This window comes from Stenella coeruleoalba, assembly GCF_951394435.1.
Source record: "Stenella coeruleoalba genome assembly, chromosome: 15".
Lineage (NCBI taxonomy): Eukaryota > Metazoa > Chordata > Mammalia > Artiodactyla > Delphinidae > Stenella > Stenella coeruleoalba.
Genome location: NC_137161.1, coordinates 9,755,933 through 9,782,624, shown reverse-complemented (window position 1 = coordinate 9,782,624; position 26,692 = coordinate 9,755,933). Strand labels below are relative to the sequence as shown.

The window sequence follows — 26,692 nt, the reverse complement described above, 5'->3', positions numbered from 1 at the left end:
CAGGCAGCAAATAAAAGTAATCAGCCAGTTTTATGTTTATAGGGATGGCTAGAGCTCCAGCTATACTGCATTGAAGAGGAAAAGTAAGTTCTACATAGACATAAACACATATTCAAGTCCACATATGTTTTCAGTGGTGAAAATGAAAATCCAGAGGACAAAAGTCCTGGCAGGATGCACACTGGCTATGAGTTAAGCAAGGTGGCGGCAGGGAGTAGATTCAGAGGGGAAGGATTGGAGAACCTAAAATTTCCACAGGTATGCGTAAGAGAACATTATCCTTAGTAACATTTTTTAAAAATAGGGAGTGTGTTCACATACTACTTTATGGTTAAAAATTAATCATTAAAATTACTAAATTATGGTTCTATCATAAAATAGAATAAATTCTTTATGACTATAAAAAGAATAATGTATTTCTCTGTGCACTGATGGAATATTTTCAGGATGTGTTAGGTGAAATATTCAAAGGACAGAAAACACAAGTAATGCTGTTGTGTGTATGTGTATATATGTATGTAAACACATATATGTAACAGTATCTCTCTATATCAAATTTAACATATATACATCTACACACATACACACACAAACTTGTGAATGCAGAGGAGACCAGGTTGCTGGTAACATGAGTTAGCTCTGGGGACAGGACAGCAGTATTTGTGATGCAGTTGTCTGAGCGACGGACATCTTGCTATATACCTTTTTACAGTCTTTTAAGTTTGAAAATTTGGCACACATACAAGAATGTATAAAACATAAACGTGCAATTTAAGGAACAACACCTGAGTAACCATCAGCACCGTAAGATACAGAACATTCTTAGTACTAAAGAAGCCCTTCACATATTCCTATCCATCAGCTTCTCCTTCTTTCTGCCACCTTCTTCCAGGATTGCTAATTTTGTGTAATAATTATTTAAAAATAGTTTTGTCACCTAACTATGTTGCTTAGTGTTGCCACTTGTTGAACAGTATGACTAATTTTCCTTCACTTGCTCCTTTAAGCCTGTGAGAGTCAACACGTTGCTGCAGGCAGCTGTGGTTCATTCATCGTTACCCTGTGACTATATCACACTTCATCTACACCTTCATTGCCAGTGGGTGGTCTCCAATTTGTAATTATGAGCAACGTAGCTATGAACATTCTTGCATAGCTTTCCTGATTCACATGTGTAAGTTTCTCTAAGCCTAGGATCTGCATTTTAACAAGATCCCTTAGTGATTCTCACGCATGGTAAGTTTGAGAAATGCAGTGTGGGAGGAATGCCTGGATCGGAGCATATGCTTACGTTCAAATTAACTAGGAAATGCCAAACTCTATCCCAATGTGGCCATATTAATTTATATTCCCATCAGCATATTAACTTTTAAAATTAAAAAAAAAAAAGCTAGTTAAAAACTCACTAGGGCACAGTCTTAATTGAAAATGGAAATAACCACGATACAGACCCTCAGTTCTTCCTCTTCTTTCCCTTCTCCTCCCCCACTGCAGCCCCTTCCCTTCATAGATTAGAATTTGAAATGATGAGATGAATTACTGGAAGAGGATACTGTACAAGCAACAATGTGGATCAGGACCTTTATAGTGAAAACAGCCTCCAATTCACCTGCTAACACCTACAGATTTGGAAGTTCCTGAACTGTAGAGGAATGTTATCCAAGAATAGGAATTCTAAGCTTCTAGATGTGCGGCTGGGTGTGGCAGGCCTGAGCTGGTCAGTTGTCTTACCTACTCCTGAGAAAAATGAGTTTCCAATCCTTTTCTGGTGACACTGAAATCTCCCAGACCAACTGGCATTTTCAGGTTCTTTTCGTGTTCCATATCTACGGCATACAGTCTCCCTGACTGACATATTCTACCAGGGCTTGTTCCAGAACCATTCACTTGTTTACAAACATTAACTGGGTTCTATCTGGGTGTGAGGTATGATACTAACCTCTAGGAATGCAACAGTAAGCCTTCAAGGAAGTCACAGAGTAATCAAGAGGAAAAATAAGTAAACAGTTACAATACAGTGTGATAAAGACACACACATGCTGTATTAAAAAAGAAAAGAAAAGAAAAGAAAGACTCACACAATGATCAGGGAAAGCTTCCTGCAAGAGGCAGATTCATAACCCCAGAGGTGTAGGAAGAGCAGGTCTGGGGCAGACAGAGAAATGAGGTGAGAAGGGTCCCAGGCAGAGGGAATAGCTTGTGCAAAGACCAGCTGTGGCACTTTTGAGGAACCTCGGTCTGGCTGGAGGTGGGCAGAGTGCTGGAGACAGGACATGGGTAGGGAGTAGATGCAAAGGCTTTGTAGAGCAAGAAGGGTATAGTTAAACCATTTCCTATTTCTCCTTTCCCCTCTCTCCCTTTTAAACTTGGACACATCCAGAGGCAGATCCTAGGCCTGGCTTGGGAAGGTTACTCAACCTCTCCTAACCTGAGACGCAGCAACAGTGGTGGTAGTGATGACTATGACGATGACAATGAGAAGAGTGAGTATTCACAGAGGCTCACCGTGTGCTGAGTAGCATTTTAGAACATATTCTACATGTATTATCTCACCAGAGTCCAGCTCTTTAGAGATGTGTGATTTTGAACAAGTCTCTTAACCTCCTCAAGCCTCAGTTTCCTCATCTGTAAGATGAGGATAATAAGTCTACCTACCCCAAATGGTTTTTCTGAGTATTAAAATGGAAATATATGTAAAGGGATTGACAAATAGTAAAGAATCAAGTTTATTAGTTATTATTATTGGCTGCCATCTACCTACTACCCTTATACTATAATAACTTTAAAAACTAATTAAAATGTAATAACCATTATTCTATATTTTATTGAATACGTACATTGTGCCTGACTGGTTTGGGTGATAGATATACCCATCCTTTGGACCAGGATTTGGCAAACTATGGCCTGTGGACCAAATCTGGCCCACTTGCCTATTTCTGTAAATAAGGCTCTACTGGAACAGAGCACCATGCATTTATATGTTATCCATGGCTACTTTTGTGCTAGAACTACAGAACTGAGTAGCAACAACAGAGATGATAACTATTTACTATCAATTATTTCTCTTGAAACCAGCAACTCTTTCTGTTGCTTTATAGAATAAACTTGCTAACCCTTGCTTTTGGACTTATAACTTTGACCAAGGTCACAGGGTACTGTGATTGGCCAAGCATGGGATACGTGCCCTCCCCTCATGAAAGGGGTGTGTTAGCCCCATTTGAAGCATATAGGCTGAAAGAGGGGGTGGAGTGGATCCCCAAGGAAAGTCTGGAAAATGCGCAGAGAAGGAGGTCGTTAGCAGAGGGGTCCGAGGCTCAGGGCCTTGGCAATGAATATTCATGGTTTTGTGTAACCATGCTACCCTCCTTCCTTTGGGGAACTAGTTCGGGTAGGGGTGCCACTTATGGAAAGCCACTGATGGCCAGATGAGTGGGCCACTGACCAGGATGGGCTCAGCCTAACCCACTGTGTCTGCCTGACCACAGATGTGCTCTGGCGCTGGGCGCACCCTTCCTGGCGTGTTTATGTCCAAAAGCAGAGACAGAAGGATTACCCTCTGCATTTGCTGCATTGGGCTGATGTTAAGTTGGGGTTGCCAACTGTGCCCATAACTTTCTAGCAAGTTTACAAAACCCACCTTAGGAGGAAAGAGTAAGAACAAGCAAAGGCCAGTAGTGAAGAGCACGATCATGAAAAAAGACGCTACACGCAACCATCTCCCTGGTTTAGGTCTCAAGGTCCGGGGAGCAGCCCTGAACCCTGTGTTTCTTTCTTCGATTTTGGAAACTACCTAGTATCTGTCCAGGAAGTCTTCTTACTTCTGCTAGTTTTAGTGTGTTTTCTGTTCCTTGTAACCAACAGAGTGCTGGAAATATGTGGGCGAGCCATAGAGAAAGGCCAGAGAGGACCTCCCCTCACCTAAAGTCAGGAGGAAGCGAAAACCCTACGGAAGTAGAAACCATGAGGTGTGTAAAAGATACAGAATAGAGGGCAAGGGGCCGAGCAAAAGGAAGAAACCAACCAACCAACCAAATGTGGAATAGCTGAGTTTCATTTATAGCAGAGAAAATACCCAAGAATTCCCAGAACTAATACATTTTAGTTCCAACTTCTGATCTCCTGCACACCTGGTGGTCAAACGTTTATTGTTACATCATAATTTTTTTTTTTTTTTTTTGGCCTTGCCATGCAGCATGCGGGATCTTAATTCCCTGACCAGGGATCGAACCCATGCCCCCTGCAGTAGAAGCACAGAGTCCTAACCACTGGACCTCCAGGGATTCCAAATGTTTATTGTTTTGTGTTGCAGATACCTTCGTACATTTCTGTTGTCACCTGGGTCTTATAGGCATTTAAACCCTGGTTTAAAAGTCCCTTTAAGAATAAACTAGTTTTGGACTTTTCTGGTGGCGCAGTGGTTAAGAGTCCACCTGCCAATGCAAGGGATATGGGTTCAAGCCCTGGTCTGGGAAGATCCCACATGCCGCGGAGCAACTAAGCCTGTGTACCACAACTACTGAGCCTGCACTCTAGAGCCCGTGAGCCACAACTACTGAAGCCTGCGCACCTAGAGCCCGTGCTCTGCAGCAAAAGAAGCCACCGCAATGAGAAGCCTGTGCACCACAAGGAAGAGTAGCCCCCGGCTCACCACAACTAGAGAAAGTCCGCGTGCAGCAACGAAGACCCAACACAGCCAAAATTAAATAAATAAATTTATTAAGAAAAAAAAAGAACTCGTTTCGGACTTCCTTGGTGGTGCAGCATGGTGGTTAAGAATCCGCCTGCCAATGCAGGGGACACAGGTTCGAGCTCTGGTCTGGGAAGATCCCACATGCCGTGAAGCAACTAAGCCCGTGCACCACAACTACTGAGCCTGAGCTCTACAGCCCACGAGCCACAACTACTGAGCCTGTGTGCCACAACTACTGAAGTCCATGCACATAGAGCCTGTGCTCCATAACGAGAGAAGCCGCTGCAGTGAGAAGCCTGCATACGGCAACGAAGTGTAGCCCCTGCTAGAGCCCCTGCCACAACTAGAGAAAGCCCTTGCGCAGCAACGAAGACCCAATGCAGCCAAAAAAAAAAAAAAAAAAGAATGAACTAGTTTCACATGAGGTGACATGGGATGATTTCTGAATTTTTGGCCCTGAGGGAGGAGAGCAGAACTACTCCACCCATTCAGGGTGCCTGGTTTATGGAAAAAGTGTCTGGTACAGCAGAGTAGGTGCTTAATAAGCTTTTATGAATGGATCCTGAATGAAAGATATATTGTTAAATGAAAGAAAAAAGAAAGGCAAACGACAAGATGGTAAGTTGAGTAAGGGGCCGTTAAAAGGAAATCAGGAAAAAGAAGAAACAAAAACTATACATATAAGCATATGTAAACACATGATTGCTTTTGGGAAGTTAGTTGGGGATCTGATGTGGAAAGGAGAATAATTTTTCATCATATACCATGTTGGAATGTTTGAATTTTTCCACTCTGCATGTATTAGCTTTTCAATTAAAAATATCGTAATGAGATATATGATAAAGCCAAAAGAGTAACATGTTAATGACAGAATCTTTGTGGAAAGAATGTGGGTGATCACCATTTTTTTTCAACTTTGCTGTATGTTTGTAATGTTTTATGGAAAAAAAAATTGTTGGACATTTTTCCTTTAAGAAGTTCCCGTTCTATAATGAAGTCAAAGGCCAGCCCTGAAGCATGGGTACCCATCAGGCTCTCAGAAGGAAGGAGAATTCCCATGGTGGTGGTAGGGGCATCTTTCTGCTTAAAGGTGCCAAGTGTTGCACTATTAGACTGAAACCATCTGAGCTGGCTTTTTTTAAAAAAAATAATTTTATTATTTTATTTTTGCGGTATGCAGGCCTCTCACTGTTGTGGCCTCTCCCGTTGCGGAGCACAGGCTCTGGACGCGCAAGCTCAGCGGCCATGGCTCACGGGCCCAGACGCTCCGTAGCATGTGGGATCCTCCCGGACCGGGGCACGAACCCGTGTCCCCTGCATTGGCAGGCGGACTCTCAACCACTGCGCCACCAGGGAAGCCCCTGAGCTGGCTTTTTAGCTAAGTGCAAAGGCTGAGTCTAAAGCAATGACTTCTACGCTGATATGGCTCCCAATTCTGCCAAACTGGAGTCCTCACTATGGGTCAATGACAATAGAGCCCATCAGAGCTTCCCTCTTTGGGAGTGTATCAGTTAGAGTTCATTGATTACAAGCAACAGAAACTGCTGGCCAGTTGAACCAGAACAGGAATTGATTGATTGGAGCATGTGAGGGACCTGAGAGCCCAGCTCAGGTGATGGGCAGAAAGTGAGGCAGGCCAGAACGAGGTGCCCTGCAAGGACGTCTGTTTGGGATGCTGCAGGGGAACATCTCTGATGCTGATGCTGGAAACCCCGAAGCTGGGCCCCACTGCTCCCAGAAACCGCCGCTGCTGTCATCACACTGTTTAAACCTCTGCTGAAACGCTGCTATTGTGGATGAATTTTAATACCTCCCTGTGGTTTGTGCTGCTTGCTTGGTCTCAGGCAGGAATACCTGACTGGCCAAGCCCAGGGCTTGTGCGTGTCCTCAAGCTGCAAGGAAGTGGTGGGAGTAGCTGATGCTCACCAGCTTGTACAGTGGTGGGTAGGACACTGCCTTCCACCTGGATGAGCACAGTGACAGATGTCGTCTACACAGGAAGCCGGTGGATCCTGAGCAGCCCTAATGATGACAAAGGTGAGCTATTGACGGCTTAACCAAAGATACAGAAAAACTGAGAAAGCAGGTCATTAGCGCTGCTACCTATATGGCTATGTTAATTGACTACCTACTATGTGCTATGTACTTAACCTGTATTATTATTTTTGTTTTTCTTTTTAAATTGAAGGATGGTTGATTTACAATATTGTGTTAGTTTCAGGTATACAGTATAGTGATCCAGTGTTTTTGCAGATATATTCCATTATAGGTTATTACAATATAATGGGTACAGTTCCCTGTGCTATACAGAATATCTGTGTTGCTTCTCTATTTTATTTTGTGTCTGTTAATCCTACACCCCTAATTTGTCCCTCCTCCCTTTCTTTTCCCCTTTGGTATCACAAGTTTGTTTTCTGTATCTTAACATGCATTATTTTATTTAACATGTGTTATTTAATCCTTCTTTACAACACTATAAGGTAGGAACTGTTATTATCCCCATTATATACCTGCTTCTCCCAGAAGAAGAAACTGAGGTTCAGAGAGGTTGGGTCACTTGTCTGGGTCATATCTCTGGGAAAATATGGAGCTGGGATTTGAACCCACCTTCTTCTGACTCCAGAGCCCTTGTTCTTAACCACTACCATCCACTGTTCCACTTCTCCATGGGCCTGCTGTACAACCCAGGCTTGCAAGGTCTTTGAATGACAATACTTACTCACCTGCTTACAGGTAATCTGGGTGTATCTATGCTGTCTACACTGGATTAGGTGGAAAGAAGCTCTGTAAAAATGACTGCCGATTTGCTAACTTGCTTCTTGCATTAAGAACTTCAATGCTGAAAAAAAATTTAAGTTCTCATTGAGCCTTCAGCATACCAGTCTTACAAATTAATCTGAACTCTGCGAATCTTTCTGAAGACACACGGTAACTTAGAGTTAGCTCAAAGTGAATGGAATCCTATTTAAGAAAAGGTGTAAAGTCTCTTAAAAGCTGAGGCATCTCCAGCACTTTATTCCTCCCATGTATGTTCTCTTGGAAGACACTGAGTCTCAGAGCCAGTGAGGAAAATGTTGCCTCTAACAAAAGATGCCCTTATGGAGACTAACAGGTCTTGGGTAGATTGGGTGGGGAGTCCTCTGGGCAGGTTTTCTTTCTCTCTCCTATGAAAGGGAACTGACCAAAAATTAAAAAAAAAAAAAAAGGAAGAAAAAGGATGCAAGACAAGATGGGAAGAAGAGACCTGCTGGATTTGCATCCAGATTTTACAAGGACAAATACTTTTTTCATCATACTTGTGTTGAAAGTGATTTTAAAGTGGTACTGCAGGGAAAACATTATTTCACGCATTCAAGTAAATGCTAAACACTGGAAATGGCAATTCAGTAGACAATGGTAAGTTGAGTACGTTTACTAATAGTCTCCTGTATTAGTCAGTTTTTGCTGCGTGACAAACAACTTCAAAATCTCAGTGGCTTTCGACAACAAATATTTATGTTATTTTTTATGTGTCTGTGAGTCATTGTGGCTCTACTGGATTGGGTTGAGGTCAACTCCATGTGTTTGCTTGTGTCTCCTTGGGTGTTTTGCTACACACAGCATGTTCTTCTCATGACAGGTCACGTGAGAGCAAGAGGATGAGCCAAACTGTATAGACACAGTTAAAACCCCTCTTCCCATTGGGTCTACTGTATTCCACTGGGCAAAGCAAATCACACAGCTTCACCCAAAGTCAATGGGGCCAGGAAGCCACTCTACCCACCATGATACCAATGTGCAAGGGTTGATAAGTATGATTCTGTACCAGGGAGGGAGTGTTGGGCTGGAAACAGAAATCTAATCTACCACAGCCACTAACACTGAAAATAGGAATACAATCACACAGCGAAGAATAAACAGATGGATAAAGACTTGATACATTTATAGTAATAAATTTATCTCTAAAGCATTAGGTCAAAACCCAAACTCTGATCAGCTCTGTGGCATGTGACTCGTTATTTTTCTTGGAAAACTGACTCATGGGATAGGGAACTCTGATCTTTGACTTGTGTTGTGTTGCTGCATCCCACCACTAGGGAGAAGCATTAGGCATTATTTTACAGCTTCTGGGCTGGGCCTTCCATCGGTGAGGGTGGTAAGGGCATACTGGAGGCTACTTATACCTGCTCTCCCAGCATAATTACCCATAGTGCTTGCCACCCCACTCTCAAAGGTGTCCCAGTCTGATGTCCCAGTCTGGATGATGGACTATATGATCACTTTATATAAATGGTATAAATGTGGTGCTGCTTCTCTAGAAATAAACAACCTTCCCAGGAGCTAACATTCTCCAAGGAGCACGTTTTTTTTTTTTTGCCTTTTCCTTTCTAGAAAAATGCTCCGATTACAAATGACCTCTCTCCTCCAGGGCTTCATGTGTTCCAGCCCACCTTAGAATGCTCACCCCCCATTTCTCTGTTCCCAATTTCAATGATCATTTTGACTTTCCATAGCAGCCTCCCCTGGGCCCTTCAAACCTGGGTTATATGGGTTCCCTGTCGTCCTGCTATGTCCCCCTGATAGAGCATTCATATACTGTGACAAATGTTTATTTGCCCATCTGCCTTACTAGTCTGTGAGATCCCAGAGGGCAAGGACCCTGCCTGCCTTGTGTCCCTACCATCATATGCAATTAGTATTTGCTGAATGAATGCAACTGTTGTTATTGTTTTAGTTATTTTAAAATATGGCAGAATACAAAAAACAGAATCATACTGTTCCCAACCCCACTTTCTACCAGTTTCTCTTTCTGTTGCTCATTTTCCTCTGGTCATGTTAACCTCAAACATCCCAGGCACATTTCTGTTTTAGGGTTTTTGCATTGGCTGTTCCCTCTGCCTGGAACTCTCTCCCTCTTGATATCCACATGGCTCCCTCCCTCCCTCATTCCAGTCTTAACTTCTCAGGGAGGCCTTCCCTGACCATCCTATATACAACTGCAACCCCTCTCCCCTATCAAACCCTGCCCCCCATGCCACAGCACTTATCCTTCTAAGACACTGTAAAATGTACAGATGTGTTTTGTTCTCTATGTACTGTCTCTTTCCCCACACTAGAAGGTAGACTACAAGGGCAAAGATCACTCTTTGTTTGCTCTTGATACCTCCCAAGTTTATAGAACCACACCTGGCACAGAGTAGGTGCTCGAGAAACACTGAATGAGTGAATGAGTTCAGTGAACATTTGCTGAACACTTCCTTCCAGGGGTTAGCACGGTTAGAACCAGTCGGAGCCCTCAAGATCCACAGTTTTGGTAGAGGCAACGACAAGACAAGAAACAGTGGCATCTAGACATAAGCTGCTTCAAGGCAGTGGCTCAGTCATAGCATCTAGTGTCCTCATAGCTCCGTGGGCCCTGTTGAACGTTCTCTACACCTACCTGGAGTGAACCTACCAATCAACTCACACAACCAAAGCAGCTGATGGCATTCAGAACATTCGCCCTATTGTTTCCCTTTCCCTAATAACTAAATATCACCCAATTCCACCCTCAAAATTCAGCGAAGTAATGCTCAGGGAAAGATAATGACAGAAGAATATAGCCCAAGATAAGTGACTCTCATCACTGCTTAAGAACCACAAAATCAGCATTAAAAACTGAACAACTGGGCTTCCCTGGTGGCGCAGTGGTTGAGAATCTGCCTGCTAATGCAGGGGACACGGGTTCGAGCCCTGGTCTGGGAAGATCCCACATGCTGCGGAGCAACTAGGCCCGTGAGCCACAACTACTAAGCCTGCGTGCCTGGAGCCTGTGCTCCGCAACAAGAGAGGCCGAGACAGTGAGAGGCCCGCGCACTGTGATGAAGAGTGGCCCCTGCAACTAGAGAAAGCCCGCGCACAGAAACGAAGACCCAACACAGCAAAAATAAATAAATAATAATAAAAAAAAAAAAACAAAAAAAAACTGAACAACTAACTACAGGAATTCTTTTACAATTTTATAGCTAGCACTTTTGGAAAAAAATAAAGAGATTGGTTCAAGGAAGAATATTCAAAAGTACTATTTTACTTATAATTTGCAAAACATTTTGACTATCCTAAGAAATCGTGTTTTAAAAATACAAGTACATATCTATATATATGTGTTAAAAAAAAAGGTAAATGTGATATATGTATGGATGGATGTGTTTCCTGAGAACTAAGGGATGCCAATACTGGGTCAGAAGAAATTTCGGAGTTCTCCTCTGGCCCACTCTTGGTTTCTTGAGAGCTGGTTATAGGAGGCACAGCAGTTAAATGCTTAGCAAATACCTGGTGTGTAGTAAGTGCTCAATAAACGTTAGTTTGCTAAGAGAACAGAGTAGCTCCTTGGCCAGGCTCCACCTTTGCTACTTATCTGACAGGAGAGTGTGTCATTTCCCTGCCGTGCCTGACTATTTTCATACTGATCCCTGGGCTAGAATCAACCTTTTTGTCTTTGTCTTCGTGCAAAGATGGATGAATGTGCCCCGCCCATTACTAGATTGCAGTATGGGATTCTGGTAGGATCAGAATCTAGAACAGGATCTTAATCACTGGGTGAGTCCAACCAAATCAACTAGACTAGCTGTGTGACCCAGGGCCAGCTGCTCACCCATTCTGTTGCTCAGCCTAACCAACCCTAAAATGATGACGCTAATAAGAGGTCCTGAACAGCGCTGATGGGGATGTTCAAAGAGTTAATGTGAGTGACACAAAGTAACTGTTCAGTAGGTAGTGGGTATCATGACAAAAATTCACAAATAATTCCAAAAACCTGAATACACGAGTATCTTTAAAACTAGGACAAACAATGGCAACAACCCAAATTTCCATCAGTCGATGAATCGATAAATGAAATGTGGTCCATCCACACAATGGAATATTATTTGGCCATAAGAAGGAATGCAGTAGTGATACACGCTACAACCTGGAAGTACCTGGATAACATTATGCTAAGTAAAAGAAGTCAGATACAAAAGATCCCATATGGTATGATTCCAATTATGTATTGATAAAATGCCCAGAATAGGCAAACTCATGGAGTCAGAAAGTAGATTAGTGGTTGCCAGGGGCTGGGAAGAGTGGGGATGGCAAGTGACTGCTAACGGGTACAGGGTTTCCTTCTGGAGTGATAAGAATGTTCTGCAATTAGATGCTGGTAATGGGGCTTCCCTGGTGGCGCAGTGGTTGGGAGTCCGCCTGCCGATGCAGGGGACACAGGTTCGTGCCCTGGTCCGGGAAGATCCCACATGCCGCGGAGCGGCTGGGCCCGTGAGCCATGGCCGCTGAGCCTGCGTGTCTGGAGCCTGTTCTCAGCAACGGGAGATGCCACAAGAGTGAGAGGCCCGCGTACCACAAAAAAAAAAAAAAAAAAAAAAAAGCTCAGAGCACAGACAGTAACTCTGAACTCCCCAAATTACAGTGGTAAACTGACGTGTAACAAAACAGGCCTGTAACTCACATCTGGGGGTGGGCGTGGCAGGCACCCCAGCAAGGCCTGCCCAGTCCCACTTAACATTCCACGGAGATCCAGGGGTGGGTGGGAGTAGAGGGGAAATGAATTCCGGCAAAGAAGCCCAGATTTAGCAAGTTGGGTGAAGGTCATGACTAGAGAAAACATGCTGATTAGAACGAGGGCAGGTGATTTGAGTGTTGGCTCTTGGTTTAACTATCACCTAATTGCTGTGTGACCCTGGGTGGATCTCTTACCTTTTCTGAGCCTCTGGTTTTTTACTGTGGTATTTCCCTTATTGTCTGGATCAGAAAAATAGCCAGAGTCCTAGATTTAAAATACAGATTCTCAGGTGTCCCACCCAGATGTGCTGTACTGGGATCTCCAAAGCTGGGCTGTAGCTGTGGGCATTTTTAACAAGTTTTTCAGGTGATTCTTAAACCAGGAAAGTTGGGAAATATCTTTTCTCCACAATGTGGGTAATAATAGTAATCCTCCCTCACGGGATGTTGGGAGGATTACATTATTAGGTAGAGCATTTAGCATTGTGTTGGCATATCCTGAGTCAATAAATGTTAGCTTTTTATCACTGAAAATCATTAGTACCATTTATTTAATAAATATTTGTTATGTACCTATTATGTGCAGGGTCCAGGGCAAGGGTTGGCAAACTACGGTCCAACGCACTTGTTCTTATGTGGTCTGCGAGCCAAGAATGGTTTTCACATTTTTTTTTTAAATGGTTGGAAAAAAACAAAAGAAAAATAATAGTTTGTGCCACTTGGAAATTTTGTGAAGTTCAGATGTCAATATCCATAAATAAAGTTTTATCAGAACACAGCTACACCCACTCCTTTACTATTGTCTCTGGCTACTTTCATGCTGTAATAGCAGAGGGGAAGAGCTGCAATAAAGACCATGTGGCCCACAGAGCTGAAAAATATTGAATATTTTCTACCTGGTCCTTTTTTAAAAAGTAAATAAATAAATAAAATTATTTATTTATTTATTTTTTCTTTATTTTTGGCTGTGTTGGGTCTTCATTGCTGTGCACGGGCCTTCTCTAGTTGCGGCGGGTGGAGGCTACTCTTCGTTGCGGTGCGTGGGCTTCTCATTGCAGTGGCTTCTCTTGTGGCGGAGCACAGGCTCTAGGTGCATGGGTTTCAGTAGTTGTGGCACGTGGGCTCAGTAGTTGTGGCACGTGGGCTCAGTAGTTGTGGCACGTGGGCTCTAGAGCACAGGCTCAGTAGTTGTGGCACACGGGCTTAGTTGCTCCGTGGCATCTACCTGGTCCTTTACCGAAGAAGTTTGCTGAACCCTGCTCCAGGGCAAGGGCCTTCAATTGGGGTTCTTGTATTTGGGGAATATACAAAGATTTGTCACGAGGTGTATGGGCATGATTGAGGAAATCAATTCTCAGATCCTCAACTTTGATGTGTACTTTTCCCTAAAACTGATCATCTAAGAGTACACCCAGAAGGTGACTCATGGTGCCGAGGTTGAGAAAGTAATTGGTCCATGACTGGGAAAGAAATCCCAGGTGGTTTTCATTTCTTTGCTTTTAACGAAATTGACCCAAATAATTATGATTGATCATTGTATGATTTTCTGGCATTTAACTCAGAAGGAATTAAAATAATTGAGAAGCATTGCTGTAACAATACACTTTCTATGTCTCTATCCTTATTTATGCGAATGAGACTTCTCAGCATTTACATCAATAAAAAAAGAAAATTGGGACTATAACTGAAAGAGATCTGTATCTCATTCTAGCAATTGGTAAAAAAAATTTTTTTTTTTAAGTAATATCATCACAGATATATAAACTGATGAAAAACTAGGCCTATCAAACGCATTAAGATATATTCTTGCTTATTTTAATTATTTATCAAAAATGTGTAATATATTTATGTAGTTTACAACATAACAACAACAAAAAGTTGTTTTGAATGATAATTTGATGTAAAAGAAATGTTTAAAGCTTGGAGTCCTACGGTCAAAGGGAATAAAAAATGTGTTTCAATTTATAGAACTATAATTTTGTTGCTGAGGAGTGGGATGAAATGAACAACAAAAATTTTTCAAGATTAGTAATGTTTCCCGTTTTCAGTCCCCTCCCTCTGTTCTGGAAATTTCAGAGACTGGTTCTCTCAACCTGACCTGGCTGAGGTGAGAGACCTCCCAACTTTTTTTCCTGGCAACACTACCATTTTGTCTCAACTTTGCTGGTCGCTGGATCTAGGGCATTCAAGAAATGGATCAGATCAGTATCAAACTTCTCATCTCCACGAGAACAGAATTTAAAGATTACTGAAGAGAAAAGAATCCGCTGTGCAAAGGTATCATTCATCTGCTGGGGCAAAAGAAATACCAGCTTATGTGCCCTTTCTAAGGAATATAGTCAAGAAATTAATGGAATAAGGATAACTCAGAGTAAAGATGTGAAATACGGGAAGAAGAGTTTAAGAAATTATGGTGAACAACGAATGTTGTAATCTTTGGTTAAATCTCAGTTGATGTGGTCATTTGGGAATTGGAACATAAGAGACATACTGTAGGGCAAGACTTAACAAAAGCCTGGAAGTAAACTCACAAGCTACCTCAGCGACACCCAGGATTTGGAGAGAGGGGTTGTAGGAAGAGATGTGGCCCAACGGCCTCCTCTTGTGAGGAGGAGACTTCTTAATGAAAGGTTTGGGCCTAGTTGATATTTATATCTGATATAGCAACAGAGGAATCGATTTAAAAATAATCGCTAGAGTTTAGAAAGTAACTATTAGCAGAATGGAAACATATAAGAACTTTCAAGAACATAGTGAAAAGTTAGAAAAGAAAAAGGAGAAAATTACAAAGTTTAATAAATAGTAAATATTAAATAAGACAGAAATGAATAATACCAAGTATACGTTACTACGAGAAATGCAAACAGGTTGACTTCTCCAACCAAAGACAAAGACATGCTATTAAAGGAAGATATTAAACCACTGAATGGGAAAGATAAACCAAGCAAATGTAATAAAATATAAAATAAGACTTAGAATACTGTTATTAAATAAAGTGTAATTTAAGGCCCAAAGCTATTAAATAGAAGGATCAGGCATATACTAAAGGGTAAAATGTAAAATTGACAAAGAACACACACATGATAGCCACAAGCTCACATGCATCAAACGACATATGACAAAGTATAATAAAATGAAACACAGCAATACAAGAAAAGCACGATAAAAAAACACAGCCACAGTAAGAGGCTTAAAAATACTTCTTTCAAAGTTTATCAAGCAGACGAAAACTGAGAGAATCTGAATAACAAAGTCAACATACTTGATTCATAGATCTCCTCAAACGTTTACAAAACTTGGTCATGTACATGGCTATAAAGAAAACTAATAAATTACAAAAAGCGCGTATTTTACAGGTCATATTCTCAGATCAAAACTCATTAATATCAGAAACCAAAAATGAAAATATAGTTTCACAAACTGTAACTACTTGAAAAATAAGACATAAACCTTTATATAACTCTTGGGTTTTATCCCCCTGACTTCCGGAACAAACCAACCAACCCTAAAACTGAAATAACGAAGTATATAGAAATTTACGAAAGAAGGACACTTCATATAAAAATCTATAGGGATATGGATGTCATGAAAATTTCTGAAAGACTTGGAAATTGGCAAAAAAGACTACTGGTTGTCCCGTCATATCCCAGCTCTGGGTTATCTAATCCTATAGCGGTCAATGCCTTTTAGCGTTTTTGAGCTATTTTACAACTTTGTGAGTTACAGAAACCTATAATAATGCAAAAAACATATAAGAATGTAAACACACCTTGTGGGTGGAATGCAACTGATGGTTGCCCTGTAGACCCCAACCAGTTTTGCATCTGTCTGTAAGTTTCTTTCAGCATTCCTGATTGCCTGTGTAAGCATTCATTGAATTCCCCTTCAAACCTGTTGTAACAACTTACTGATTTCCTCATTAATTAATGAATTAGATAAAATTGCTAACACATGCTCATTTTATATTTGTATGGCAGTCATGATTTAACTTTGAAAAAAATGATCTTTTAACATAGGTGAAGTCATACTGGAAAATACACAGCTTTAAATACTTCCCCATTATTAAAGGCTGAAAATAAGTGAACTTAACACAGGAAATTAGACTAACAAAATAAACGGAAAGAAAAGCAGGGTAAAGAATTAATAAAGATAATGCTGAAATAAAGATACATGCTGAAATGAATAAAATGGCGGAGTAGAGAGAGAATAAATAAAAGCAAAAGCTTTACTTTTACATAAATGACAAAACAGATAAACTCCTGGCAAACTACCTAAGGAGAAGACTGAAAATACAAATAAAACACAACCCACCCCAAACTCCCCTAAAACCACCACCCCCCAAAAAAAGTAACAAGAGCACTGTTAGATCAAAAAAAAAAGAAAGAAAAGCCAAAGATTCTAAAATAATTTTAGGAGAATGTTAAGTGGAATTACAGAGCAAAATGAACGATTTTTTCTTTTGCAAAGTATGTATTACCAAAATTTATCAGGTTGAGACATAAAGTCCAAATAGACCATTAATTACAGAAAAAAATGGAAAGTTTGTTAAGAATGTACAATGAAAAAGGGTATCAGCCCAGAAAATAAACAGATAATTCCTGAAATAACAAACTATTGCTGGTCACTGAAAAAGGAGGAAAGAGCCTCAATTTATTTTCAGAGAAACATAACCTAAAACAAACAAACAAGCAAAGTCAGAGAACAAAGAAGAAAACCAGCATTCAACTGTACTTACACATACGGTTATAAAAATTTCAAGGAAAATATTAGTAAATGAAATCTAGGAATGTATTAGAAGAATAATCCAACATGACCTAGACGGTTTGTTTCAGGAATGCAAAAGGCTTCAGTACCAGGCTATGTCCTACACTAATTCACATATCAACATATGTAAGTACAAAACCCAAATATTTATGTCAAGAGATAGTTAAGAGATATTTGACAATAATCAGCAACCCACCTTGATAAAAACTCTGAAGATGGGAGAATAAAATGACTAAGTACTATAAAAACTGCCACCCAAGGAATAGCATATATTATATTAAATTGGGAAATTCTAAAGCCATTCAAGTTAAAATCAGAGATGCAACAGGGATGCCAGCTCTTTCAACATTGTTTGGAGGTTCTGACTAATACAATAGGACAAGACTGCAAAATAAGTAGTATAAGTATTGCAAGGGACGAGAAAAAAACACCTGGGAATGAGGTGACTATACCACAACCATCATGTCATATTTATCAGCGACCAAGAGTTTCTAATAAATACTGTCAATGAATAAAAATTTTTTTCTAAGGTAGTACAATATAGACAAATATACCAAATATAGCTATTCCCTATGCTTGCAACAAATAATTATTTTAACATAAAATATCCTATTTACAGTTACAATAGAATTCAAAACAACAAGAAAATACAGGCCCTATTTAATAAGAATAGACTGTATATGAAGAAAACTATATATTACAACAGGGTTTAAATAAAAGTTTTTGGGTGGAAGATTTAACATTTGTTTTTTATTTTTTTTGGCTGCGCTGTGTGGCACGTGGGATCTTAGTTCCCCAGCCAGGGATCAACCCCGTGCCCGCTGCAGTGGAAGTGTGCAGTCTTAACCACTGGACTGCCAGGGAAGTCCCAGATTTAACAGTTTTTAAAGTCATTCTTTTCATGAGTTCATGTAACCATACACATACGATTCTAATACAAATCCTCAAAAGGTTTACTTTTTATGGGGGGAGGGGTAATGGACAAAATGAAGTTCGTTTAGAAATATGAATAGTTAAGAATTGCTAAGAAAATTTTGGAAAATAATAGCTACGGGGAGGCTTTGCAAGTCTAAAAGATACTAAGGATTACCTTGATGCTAATATAATCAAATGTGTAATGTTGGCAACCCAGAGAATTATAAAGATCAGTGAGACAAAACGGAGATCCTAGAGATAGAGCCAAGTATATTTGGGAACTGCATCTAAAGGTGAAATTAAGATTTCAGTTCCAAGGAAAATAATATTTTGTTTAACACGTGGTCCTGGTTATAATTGGGCAGCTAAACTCCTATACCATACACACATAAATATGAATTCTGGCTGCAGAAACTGAAAACAAATAATGAAAATATTAAAGAAAAAAACCTCAGGGGAAGGGAGGACTTTCTTAGAAAATACAGGAGCCACAAATAAAGCACTAGAAGAATCTGACTGCAAACAAAATGATTATTTTTAGATGGAAATAGCACCATGAGGAAAGTCAAAAGACAAAGGATAGGAGGGGAGAAAACTCAGCACCATTTGACAGACATGGGGTTCACATCCCCAGGTGCCCAGCAACCCAAGGAAAAAAATAAGAGTATGAGTTTAAAGTTCATAGATAAGAAAAATGCAAATAATCAACAAGTCTATGCAGAGGTGTCACAGAGATGCAGATCAAAACACCAGCTCAGGAAACGCACAAAGACCAGATTACCATTTTCACACATCAGACCTACAAAACTTCAAAAGATGGATAACAAGATTCGTGATAGCTGGAGCCCGCACCACCAGCACCACCAACGAGACTATCGTTTTGAAAAACTCATCTGAATCTATGCAAGTACAAACTACAGAAACTCATTGAAACGCACTTTGGGGACTCTAACCTACAGAAAGAAAAGAAAGCACAACTGAATAAGAGGAACTATGTAGGATGTTTACTGTGGCAGTTTGTAATGGCAAACACACCCCCAAACAACCAAAATACTCATGAAGATGGAGATGGGTGAATAAAGCATGGTGCTTATAACATGGTAAGTCATAGTCTACCGTTTGCTTAAAAAAAAAGGCATAGCTGTACTGACACCCAGTACTGTTAATAAATGGAATAATAAGGGCAAGGTAGAGAGAAACGTACATAGTGTGATGCAATTACTATAAAGATAAGGGAAAGCCTTTTCTAGGTTATCTTTTAAGTTGGTATGAACACAGAGACCTTACTTACCTTGGGTGGAATGAGAATAGGCTGGAGATTAGGAGATTATTGGCTTGGTTTTTGTACAATTCTATATATAGGTTATCACAAGGAACAAGTTTTGCTGTCGTAGTTTGTTAAAAAAATCCAAATACGCATGTGTGTGTATATGCATTATACGTATCTATGGAGGGCAGCAGTTCCGCGGAGATATAATGATATAAAGAGAAATATAGTATATAAAAAGAAAATAGTATGCTCAATTCAACCCCAACTCTGTAACTGGAGTAGAAAACATACATACGGGACTCCCCTGGTGGTCCAATGGTAAAGAATTCACCTTCCAATGCAGGGGACGCGGGTTCAATCCCTGGTGGGAGAACTAAGATCCCACACGCCGTGGGGCAACTGAGCCTGCGTGCCACGACTACTGAGCTCGCACGCCTCAATGAGAGAGCCCGTGTGCCACAACTAGAGAGAGAAAACCTGCACGCCACAACTAGAGAGAAGCCTGCATGTCACAACTCGAAGGAAGCCCACGCGCCACAACAAAGAGCCCGCAGCACAATGAAAGATCCCACATGCCGCAACTAAGATCTGATGCAGCCATAAATAAATAAAATAAATTTAAAAAATAGAAAACATACACAAGCATAGAAAAAAAAGATTAGAAGGAAGTCCATTAAAATGGTCACAATTTTTACACCTGGATAGTAAAATTATTAGTGACTTTTAAATTTTTCTTAATATACATACAGATGGTCCCCAACTTACGATGGCTCAACAATTTTTTGACTTTACGATGGTACAAAAGCAATACACATTCAATAGAATCATACTTCGAATTTTGATCTTTTCCTGGGCTAGCACTATGTGGTCTGATTCTTTCTCCCGATGCTGGGCAGTGGCAGTGAGTCGGCCATGGGATCACGAAGGTGAACAACTGATACACTTACAATCATTCTGTACCCCTCCAATCTGTGTTTTTCACTTTCTGTATTCATTAAATTACATGACCTATTCAATATTCTCTTCTAAAATAGGCAGATTTTGCCCAACTGTTGGCTAATGTAAATGTTCTGAGCACATTTAAGGTAGGTGAGGCTAAGCTATGATGCTTGGTAGGTTAGCTGTATTAAATGCATTTTCAACTTAATGATATTTTCAGCTTACAATGGGTTTATCAGGACATAACCCGTTCGTACGTCGAGGAAGATCTATAACGTGTGTCCCATATTTTTTATCTTGAATACACATTACATTTATAATCAGGAAAAAAATCATTTAAAAGTTGAAACTAGGGGCACACTGGGAAAAAAGATGTAGAACACAGGTTCATGACAATAGAAGTTTCCCAGGTAAAATCCAATGGCTGAATAGTTTCCTAAAGCACTGCAAGCAGTAATTCTAAAGTGATAAAATACTAACAGAGTAAGCTGCAAGCTTGTTTGATTTCTTACCAAACCATAGTTATGACGCATTATCATCACTGCTGATACAAAAAATCATTTCTGGCGAAGAAGGATCAAAAATGAAAAGAAAGAAGACAAAGCCCAGCTTGAGGATATATATATATATATGTATGTGTTTTCTTTTTTTTCTTGGCCACGCTGCGCAGCATGTGGGATCTTAGTTCCCCGACCAGGGATGGAACCCGCGTCCCCTGCATTGGAAGCACCGCGTCTTAACCACTGGATCACTGGGGAAGTCCCTGTATGTGTATCCTAAGGGATGCTGACTTTCTATTTCCAACAGGCAATTCTCAAGGTTTTCAGCATCACCATTTTCCATATTTCCTTAGTTTGTTATTACAAAAAAAAGGGGGGGAGGGAATAATATCTTTATGTAAAAGTGAATTGATATGCATGAGAATTTTAATAAGTTTGTGTGTTAGGGAATAAAATTAAAATGTTGATTACTCTGGTAAAAATGTATCTAAAGTGTTCTCACATTTTAAATATGCTTCTCTCACAAGAGTAACCTCCCCTCCTCACCAATCCTTGCTCATGCTCTGTGACAGCATGTTTCATTTATGCAGTGTTTATTAAGAGCCCACCCTGAGTTGAAGATAACGCTAGAAGCTGGAAATCAGAGATGAAGACCCAAATTCAGGTCTTTGGATCCAAGCACGGGTAATTTGAGATCGCTCTCTGGCGCCATCTACTGATTACACAGCATTTCAATTCAAAACAGACAAATTTGAAATTTCCCTCTCGTCAGTACAGCCCATGCTTTGGACCTAGGTGCTTTTCCAATCCCTCTCATCTGATCCCTGGGACTGCACGTATCTTACTATCTAAAACAATGCCATCCTAGAAAACTGTCCTAAAGGTTAATTATAATTAACCTAACCTAAAGGTTAATTATATCAGCATCTAAACAGAAACGTCAGGTTTGTCACTCTGAAGTTTCAAAATAAAAATGGTAGTTGGGTCACTATAGGCACCACACATATTTGACTGTGAAGAAGGTAAGGCATTTATATACTATTTATGAGAGAGGACTAAGAAGCTTTGCTTCTTCAAGTTCTCTTTAATTAGATAATTCAAACCCCAATAACCCAAATCATACTGTGACTCTGAAGAATCACTAACATTTGTTATGTTTTAATGATGTATCAACTTATTAGGAAACCATTCCTTTTTTCCCCTCATTTACGCTAAACTTTTTTCTTTTTGATCAAAAATCCATGTACCATTATGTAGAAAATGGTCCTTCATGCCGATAGATTTGTATCCATGTGTTAAAACACTATTACCCCAAACACTGGGGGTATTTCAGGATGGGGTCTTAAGAGAGGCTTAGAAGCACCATCTACTACACAAATGTAATGAGGTGGAAAAAACCTTTATTAGAGTTTGCAAATCAAGTTGGAAGCAAACAAATGTATTCACTACTCAATTCATTTCATTCCAAGCCCTAATCGGGATCATCTTGGTAGTATTTAAGATTCTACAGCACTGAGAACACCGCGATCCAGAGGTCTCACAACTATCGCAGCATAAAAAAATTTCAGTAAGCAGTATAAAATTACCATTTATTATGGGGGTGGGGTGTTTTCACAACAATCCTTAAAAACATTAAGGGCAAACCTCTCACAGAATTCCATTTCTGACTTCTTTTTTGGTCACTCCTTTTTCCCCCTTTCTTTTGTTTTATAAGCACTAGTCTGGTATGGAATCTGCCGGACAGAGCAAAGCTGGGTGGGCGCCTCCTTGGATGATGGAGTAAGTCTGCTTGGGTAGTTCTTGCTGAGAGGTGGTGGAGAATATGGGCGGAGCCGTGGTGGCCACGGCGATGTTCTGGCCTCCGTCGCTGACCACAGTCACTTCAGCGGTCCCCTCCTGAATCAGAGCGTTCAGGCCTTCGAAGTCAGTGCAAGTAATGCCCGAACTGGTGATGAAAGTCTGGTTGCCAGAGCCTTCCTGGGGGCCGCCCGGGGCCGTGGGGATGAGGGTCTGGTGCAAAGTGCCTCCGTCCGTCTGGTCGTGAGTGGTCAGCAGGACAGCCGGCTGGGGCATCGCCGCCGCCTCGCTCGGACACCCCGAGGAATGAGGAGGGGCGATCAGATTGACCTGGCGTAAGATCTGCAGCCGGCTGTTTCCGGGCAGTTCCTCTGGGTTCTGCGCCACCAAGGCGGGCTGTACGATGTTCACTGCGGCCGCCGCAGCCTGGACGATGGTGTTTGCCTGGGGCACCTGATGGCCAACGATGATTTTGACTCTGCCCTCGCTGAACGGGGGCACTTGGCTGGGCTGGAGGGGCACCTGGAGGTGCCCCACAGTGAGGGGCGCGGCGGGCTGCTTGCTGGGGTCGATCTGAAACTGCAGGACGGTCACATCCGAGCTCTTATTCTCATTGTACTCACTGTGCTGCCGCTTGTGGCTGCGGAGCGAGTCCTCGCGCATGAAGGAGGCATCGCACCGATCACAGTGGAAAGTCTTCTTGGCGTCCAGCTTGGCCACCTGGCGGCTGCTCTGCCGGCCCGTGTCTTTCCTCTCCGAGGCCTCGGTCTTGACCACGTCGCCGTGGAACTTCTTCACGTGCTTGCTCAGGTTGCTGGGCTGCTTGGTGTCGAAGCTGCAGTAGCTGCACTTGAAGGGCCGGTCGGTGCAGTGGATGCGCTCGTGGATGCGCAGGGCGGCCTTGCTGGAACAGGAGTAGCTGCACTCGGAACATTTCTCGGGGTGCTCGGACTGGTGCACCCGGCTGTGCTTGCGGAGCGTGGCCTTGCTGTCCCCCAGGAAGTCGCAATGCGGACACTTGAAGTTGTTCCCGCTGTGCTTGATGCGGATGTGCGACTTGAGGTTCCCCTTCATGGTGCAGCGGACATTGCAGAACTCGCACTTGAAAGGCTTCTCCCCCGAGTGCACGCGCATGTGCCTTTTCAAGTCCGAGCTGATTTTGAACTTGGCGCTACAGAGCCAGCACTGGAAGGGGGCGTCCCCTGTCAACACAAGGTGAGTTTCGATAAGAACAGGCAGGCAACAACCATAGCGGATCCCCCCGAAGCACACACCAGAAAATCGCTTATACCAAGGCAGGCGGGTGGAGACCTTCTAACTGCAGCTCCTAGCAGCCCCTGGGAGAAAAAAAAAGAGGGGTCGGGGGCTTCTCTCCTTTTCCCAAACTTAAACCACCACCACCATTATAACACCCAGAAGAAAAACGGAGATTGAAAATCAAGCTATTTAACTGTCCCCAGTAAAAAAAAATAAGATTTGCGAATACACTTAGTATATCCTTGAAAACAATCAAGCTATCGTTCCTACGGTTATTGTGTTCACTCTGCTAGGGAACCATTCACAGTTGCATAATTTTGCATAATCCGTTGATTTTGGTTGAGTTACATGTTGTAACAGATTCAAGGGCACATTTTCAAATCAGTCAGCTCCATGCTCACTCATCAGAATATTCTTTTTACAATGATTGAAACGCCCAGCTTACACTTCATGCAGATTTTTATTAATAAAGACGTGTTTATTGCGCACAATTTATTTATCCCACATTGCCAGCTGCGTTCTTTACTTGTGAAGTTACAAAATCCAGCTGCTTGATTTTTTTTTTTTAATTCATGTTCGGTGAAAGATGAACAGGAAAAGCGAAATTGCAACATCTGAAAGGACATGATATTCCAAGTTTATTTCCTCAGTGAACGCTAAGTCCCAATCATCTGATAATTCAAGCAAATTGGTGACCCCGCCCATTGCAATATTGTTTAAGCAAGCGAAACAACAGCAGCTAAGGTTCTTCGGTGGCTTCCCGGACGGCAGGCGCCCTGCTGAGCATTCCACAAGAATGGTCTCACTTGATGATCCCGACATTCCCATGAGGTGGGTACTATTATCAATATTATTCCCAACACTACTGTACAAATGAGGAGGCTGAGGCCTGGAGCGACTCTATCACTTGTTTCCAGTCACTCGGTAGTACATGGCAGAGCTTGGATTCCAACCCAGGCTGATTCCAAAGCGGGTATTCTTTTTTTTTTTTCTTTGTAATTAAAAGACTTTACTTTTTTAGAGCAGTTTTAGGTTTGGGGAGATTATACAGAAAGTAAAGAGTTCCCATATGCTCCCTCCTTCTCTCCCCTGCACGTCGTTTCCCTATTATTAACATTTTGCATTAATGCAGTACATTTGTTACAACTGATGAACCAATATTAATAGATTATTATTAACTAAACTCCAGTTGACATGTGGATTTACTCTGTTTTGTATATTTCTATGGGTTTCAACAAATGTATACTATTACATATCTACCATTACAGTAGCATACAGGATAGTGTCACTTCTTTAAAGATGCCCTGTGCTACACCTATTCACCCCTAACCCCGCTCCCGGAACCCCTGAAATCTCTGATATTTTTAATTGTCTCTATAGTGCTACCCTTTCCAGAATGTCACATATTGGTTAACATCTTAGAGTATGTAGCCAAAGCTGGTATTCTTGGATGCCAGGTGATTATCTGTACATATGACCAATGTTTGCTTTCTTACCATAAGCTCAAAAGAGTGGGATTGTGTTCTGGCTTTTTGGTATAAGACCTATAACATCACAATGAGCTGCTTAATAAATGCAATTAATGATGGAGCAAATTAAACAAGCTTCGAGAAAAGGAAGAAGCCCCAAACTAAACAACGCTTTGCATGACTAAATGCCGCTGAGATCATTCACGTGAAACCCTAGAACAAGGAATGGTAAGCTATACACACTGTGAGCCAAATCTAGCCCACAGCCTGTTTTTGTAAATAAAGTTTTATTGTAACACAGCCATGTCCATTTGTTGAGTGTTGTTTCTGGTTGCTTTCATGCTACAACTGGCAGAGGTGAGTAAACTGTGATAGACACTGTATGGCCCGCTAAGCCTAAAGTATATTTACTATCTGGCTCTTTATAGAAAAAGTTGGCTGACTTCTGTCTTAGAATGTTGCTCTCAACATTTTTTATGCCACGGACCCCTTTCTGGTGGTTTAGTGAAACCCATGCACGCTTTCTCGGGGTAATGTTTAAATGCACAAAGTAAACTAAAATAAAAATCAAAAGGAATACAAAACAAACTAATTATATTGAAAATTATTAAATAATTAAATTGTGATTTGGCAACGTGTGTCCATTAAGTAACAAGCTCTAGCGGTGGGTCTAGCGACGACACCAATTTCTAAATAGAGAAGAGTGTAAACGATGTTTTGATCTATCAAAAACACATTATAAAAAGATCTGTGATTTCTACTGGCGACAAGTTCACATGCACTGTAATCAGACTGGATGCCTATTTTCATAACTGAAGGACACATCACATTTCAGAAAGATGAGTGAAAATGGAGATGTAATTTTTTTCCTCCTCCAAGTTCAGGGCCCTCCTAAATTCTACTCATGGATCCCTGGGTGGAGGTGTCTGTGGACTCAGAGGAAGAATCACTGCTCTAGAATGTTCTGCTAGGTCTTCAGTTACATCACTGCCCAAATTAGTGACGATCTGTTTGCCTTTTTTTTTTTTTTTAAAAGCAATTTAGCAGAGGTCAAACCCAGAAAAACCAGATAACCAGATCTCACAGCTGAGTCGCAGAGCTTAACAACACTTTTTGACGTGAAGGCAAAGGGTTTAAATCTTTTCATCATCATTATCTTCTTCTTTTTCCTTTTCACCATAGATTTATTTCTTAAATGAGGCAGACTGGTCAGTACCAGTGCCACTGGACCATAAGCTCCCCAAAGCTAATGACTACGTTCATTCCTGCCCACTACCTGACCCTCGCAGTGTCTGGTACCTGGTGAGGACTTAATGAATGTTGCTCTGTGAACAAGCAACTGATATATTTAAGCTGACAGATCTCTTGAGTTTAGGTTGCCACCGAGACAATATAGTCGATCAAAGCGATGGAAGGGTAAAGACAAAATCCTATTAATTTTACAATTTGTAAAATTTTACAAGTGCCGCAGATTCATAAAAGGGAAATGAACATTCCATGGAGATACTGCATAAATGGCATACATTTAAATTTTTAGAAAATATACTTTTTCTAGACCAACTTAAAGATGCTATTA

General features: G+C 41.2%; 1 protein-coding gene across 5 annotated transcripts in view; it reads right to left on the bottom strand.

Annotated features, from left to right (window-relative positions):
- Positions 1 to 26,692, bottom strand: part of ZFP64 (ZFP64 zinc finger protein) — an 80,032-nt gene that overhangs the window by 27,760 nt on the left and 25,580 nt on the right. For 4 of the 5 annotated variants that reach the window (XM_079945250.1, XM_079945248.1, XM_079945251.1 and 1 more), the window contains one exon: positions 21,799 to 23,592. The exons of the other annotated variant lie outside the window; for it this stretch is intronic. In XM_079945250.1, the coding sequence (XP_079801376.1) occupies positions 22,310 to 23,592 (1,283 nt within the window). In that variant the 3' untranslated portion in view covers positions 21,799 to 22,309. Of the gene's footprint in view, positions 1 to 21,798; positions 23,593 to 26,692 lie in introns of those variants that run through there. 5 annotated transcript variants of the gene reach the window in all.